Source organism: Seriola dumerili, unplaced genomic scaffold, assembly GCF_002260705.1.
Source record: "Seriola dumerili isolate Sdu_G_001 unplaced genomic scaffold, Sdu_1.0 BDQW01000531.1, whole genome shotgun sequence".
Taxonomy (NCBI): domain Eukaryota; kingdom Metazoa; phylum Chordata; class Actinopteri; order Carangiformes; family Carangidae; genus Seriola; species Seriola dumerili.
Window position 1 is genome coordinate 1,444,201 of NW_019174786.1, and position 4,106 is coordinate 1,448,306.

At 43.6% G+C, this 4,106-nt stretch overlaps 1 protein-coding gene across 1 annotated transcript; it reads right to left on the minus strand.

Moving 5' to 3' along the window:
* Positions 1 to 182: 182 nt before the first annotated feature.
* pnp (purine nucleoside phosphorylase) lies at positions 183 to 3,759 on the minus strand. The gene is made up of 6 exons (XM_022764168.1): positions 3,522 to 3,759; positions 2,069 to 2,238; positions 1,875 to 1,978; positions 1,505 to 1,680; positions 1,207 to 1,397; positions 183 to 964 (listed from the first exon to the last, which is right to left on the minus strand). The coding sequence occupies exons 1-6, from the start codon at positions 3,542 to 3,544 to the stop codon at positions 744 to 746; spliced, it is 885 nt and encodes a 294-aa protein (XP_022619889.1). The 5' UTR covers positions 3,545 to 3,759; the 3' UTR covers positions 183 to 743.
* Positions 3,760 to 4,106: the final 347 nt, after the last annotated feature.

The following is a 4,106-nucleotide window of genomic DNA, read 5'->3' on the forward strand; positions in this document are numbered from 1 at the left end:
TGAGTCTCTGAATTAATTATAAATGAATATATTTGTATTGGATCTAGAAATCAAGGCTGAGAAAGGTGTTACTTTCATGTTTGAGATGAATAAATCAATTAAGATAAAATAAAGAATTAGCTACCCTCCACACCCCAAAGAACAACACAAACAACTTAATATAGTAATAAATAGTACTTTAGTAACAACATATATATTAAAAAAACAAGCACAGTAAAATACCTTACTAATGTACACATTTCAACAACGTAATATTAGGATCTTTACAGCAAATTTTGGCTCATTGTTAAGTTAAATTGCAGACATTTATACAAGATGATCATATATTAAGTTAGAACAAATACGCCTCGTTTTTAAAATGATACAAAAAAAAAAAAAACTTAGAAGTGACTTTTTAATCTGGAGCCGCTTAGCCGAGGAATGTACGATGTCAGATAAGGCACAGTGACATGAAAACAAAGGTTGTGTGCGTTCTTTAAATTTCTAGAATAAGTGAGATTTTTCAGATGACTACGATGTTATCATGTTTTGACCTAAGATTAAAAGCAGCCCAAACTCCTCACCTTAATAATAAACTGAGTGGGATTTTCCTTGGTAGAAAAGCGTTAAATATGAACCATTACCACTTTAAGTCTCCTTTAGAGATACTACGCGGCTAAAATCTGGTTTATGACTAGTATGAAGCAAGGCCCTAATGAAGCAAGGCCCTAATGAAGCAAGGCCCTAATGAAGCAAGGCGTCCTTTAGGCGTAGTTGTTGTTGTTGTGCTCAATCCTGGTCACCATGGTGGAAACCAGCCGCTCCAGCTGCTCCGCTCGCTGCTTTCCTGTCTGAAGGACCTCCTCGTGATTGGCCTTCTCCTCGCTGTCGTAGTCCATCACCGCCTGGTTGGTGATCAGCGAGAGGGCGAAGACGCGCATGCCGCAGTGACGTGCAACAATAACCTCGTGGACTGTGCTCATGCCTAATGAAAGCGGAAGAGGAAAAACCATTTAAACAGCTGTGAAATGTGATGTCTCGCTGGTCGGTTTTGGATGTTTATAACAACAGAAGAAGAAATGCAGAACTAATGTTGGCGAGTTAGAGGTTTGTATTAAACTATACAGCTTTGTTTTGTCTCTTCCTGTGGGTGTAGAAGTCTCTGTAGCTGAGACGAGAAAGAAATATGGAAAAATAAATGGTGCATTTCTACATAAATCTACTCACCGACAGCATCAGCGCCCAGTTTGTGCAGCATACGGCATTCAGCAATGGTCTCAAACGAGGGCCCGCCCAGCACGCAGTAGACGCCCTCCTTCAGGAAGTCTCCATAGCCGAGCTCCTGTCCCACATCCATGGCCATCTGCTGCAGATCCCTGTCGTATGCGTCGGACATGCAGGGGAAACGTACGCCGAACCTGCAAGATGAAGACGTGGACACACAGGTGGGAGGTTGAGTGAGGGGGCAAGGGACGGAGGAGGCCTGGCGCTGCTGCAAATGAGTTTAACAGAGAAGAAGACCTACCTCTCATCGTTGGGTCCGGACAGAGGATTGTTGCCAGCGAAGCCGGGCATGTTGAGGTGGTCTTTGATGATCATGATGTCTCCCACTTTAAAGTCCTGATTGAGGCCTCCAGCTGCGTTGGTCAGCATCACGGTCTCCACACCGAGCAGCTTGAAGATTCGCATGGGCAGTGTAATCTGGAAAACACACACAGTATATAAATATAGATCTTATCTAACTATTCAGACGGCATCATCTTGCAGCAGCATGACTTGATATGGTGTTTTTTTTTTTTTTTTTTTTAAAAGGCCAGGACGTCAAACCCAATTAGTTCAAGTGTTTAAAATGCACTCGGAAACTTGGTGAATCACACACAGACACACACACACACCTTCTGGATTGGGTAGCCTTCATACAGGTGGAAGCGCCCCTGCATGCAAACACACGGCCTCCCCTTCAGTGTGCCAAACACTAGCCGTCCTGCATGTCCATGCACTGCAGGAAGAAACACAAACCAGTCAGTAAATATCAAACAGAGTGTGACGGGGAGTCTGCAACAGAGAGGTGTGTTGTAGTTTAACGCACCAGTGCTCTGTGGAAAGCTGGGGATGTCCTTGTAGTTGAAGGCCACCTGGTCCTTTAACATGTCAGCCAGCCCTCCGAGCCCTGACCCGCACACGATGCCCACTGCGGGTCGGACGTCTGTCTGGGCCAGCAGCCAATCTGCAATGGCCTTGCAGTCCTCGTAGCTGTAACTGGATGACATGAAAAAAAAAAAAAAAGGTCAAAGGTTAGGACGACCACTGGTAGCAAAGTGAGCAAAAAATTAAAATACCTTTAAAATCACCTTTACATTTCATAATGAATAAATGACGAGAGAAAGATCAGCAGTTACTTTTTTTGTATCTTTTGTGCTTTCTCTGCAGAAGACCTGCCTCCTCCCACTGTCAGAGTCCTGACTCACCTCCTGAGTAACATGTGCTGTGCTCATCAGATTACAGGATAAGAGCAGAGTCTCCCACAGGCCTACATTGATTTTATAATTTTTTATCTTTTACCATTTATTTACCACCATATCAACACTGACCACCACATTTTGATTTTTGACTATTTCAAAAGAGTAAAGTCTTATTTCACTGTAGAGCTGATTGCAGCTCAACAGCTCTGTCACAGTCGAACTGACCGTTGGGAGCACGGGGGGAAATCCCTCCGCATAGGTGGGCCATCAAAAAAAAAAAAAAGTTCATAAAGTCTTTTCCGGTCCTCTCATTGGGGTACCCAAAACATGCATGTGTCAGGACTGGCCTCACTGTCCAATCACAATATCTGATAGACCCTTCACCCAGCAGGCCTAATCCGAGAACTACTAATAAGGATATGACTTTTGAAGAGAGACACACGCGCTCTCTCTCTCTCTCTTTAACAAACTCACATTCCTTAAGAGTCACAGTAGTATCACGCTTCTCGTGCACGTCAGTGGTTGCACGCACGCGCACTCACACATGTGTCTGCTGAGATGAAATGCCCTCTTCTCCCCTCTAATTTGTCTCATTCAGTTCATGTAATTTGTGCAATTACTTCAATTTGACAATCTGACTGCTCTGCCTTCACACAGGATCAATGGACCTCCTGTTAGGACTGAGCTATAAATACTCACACTCTACTGAGAGACGCTGCAAACAAACTTTCAAAGCACCTTTTAAAATTAAATTAAAATCTTAAAATTGCCATAAAGTCAAATAAAGTAGACATCTGCTGCTTTAAGGAATAGTGGTCTAAGCACTAAAACATATCTTTAAAGTTGATAAATCACAGTCAAAGAGGTGGGGATATTCCACGCAGCACCCCCTCTAGAATGAATGAATGGTTTTCTATTTAGCCTGGTCTTGAGCGCATGTGCGCATTTCCCTTGGCTCCCTTCCGAAATTCCCGGTATATTTTTTGCCCACCGCCTTGACGTGCCCATGAAGGGGCCATGTGCTCGGCAGCATGGGGAGAAGAAAGCTGAAAGAACAGTATGTTGAAAAAATTTACTCACCCTTTGTTTGTCTCTGGAAACATTGCTGAAGATTAAATAAGAGTCTGATGAGGCAAGAAAAAGTCAATGTGTGACAACACCGTTTTTAAGCGCCAAAAAAAAAAAATCTAGTTCCTACGCGGCAAAACGTTGAGTCAAATCTCAGATAATAGTTAGATATTATAAACAAGCTTTGGGAGAAGTTTTAAAAGACTTCTATGAGGGTTTTTTTTGGTTCTAATTGAAAAAAGCTTGAGCTCTCCCGGTCGAGTCTGGGGAAAGAGCGCAGCCGCCGGGTTTATTATAGGGCCAGAACCCCGCCCCTCCTCCGCTGAAAATGACGCATAAAGAATGCTGCAGCTTCATTGGTTGTGCCGTCACACCTTCAAAATAGCACGCAACTTAGAAAAAGGAAATAAAAAATGTGTCCGTTCTGCTCGTCAGCCCCCACCCCATCCATTCACTTCCCTCTTCCCAGCAGCAGCAGCAGCAGCAGCGGCAGCAGCAGCAATAGAAGTGGAGACACTGTAAATCATTTTTATCAGCTTCTGATGTCCACGTTATTGTTAAAAGGAAACGTCCGCTGTTGCAACAGCCATTTAGCAA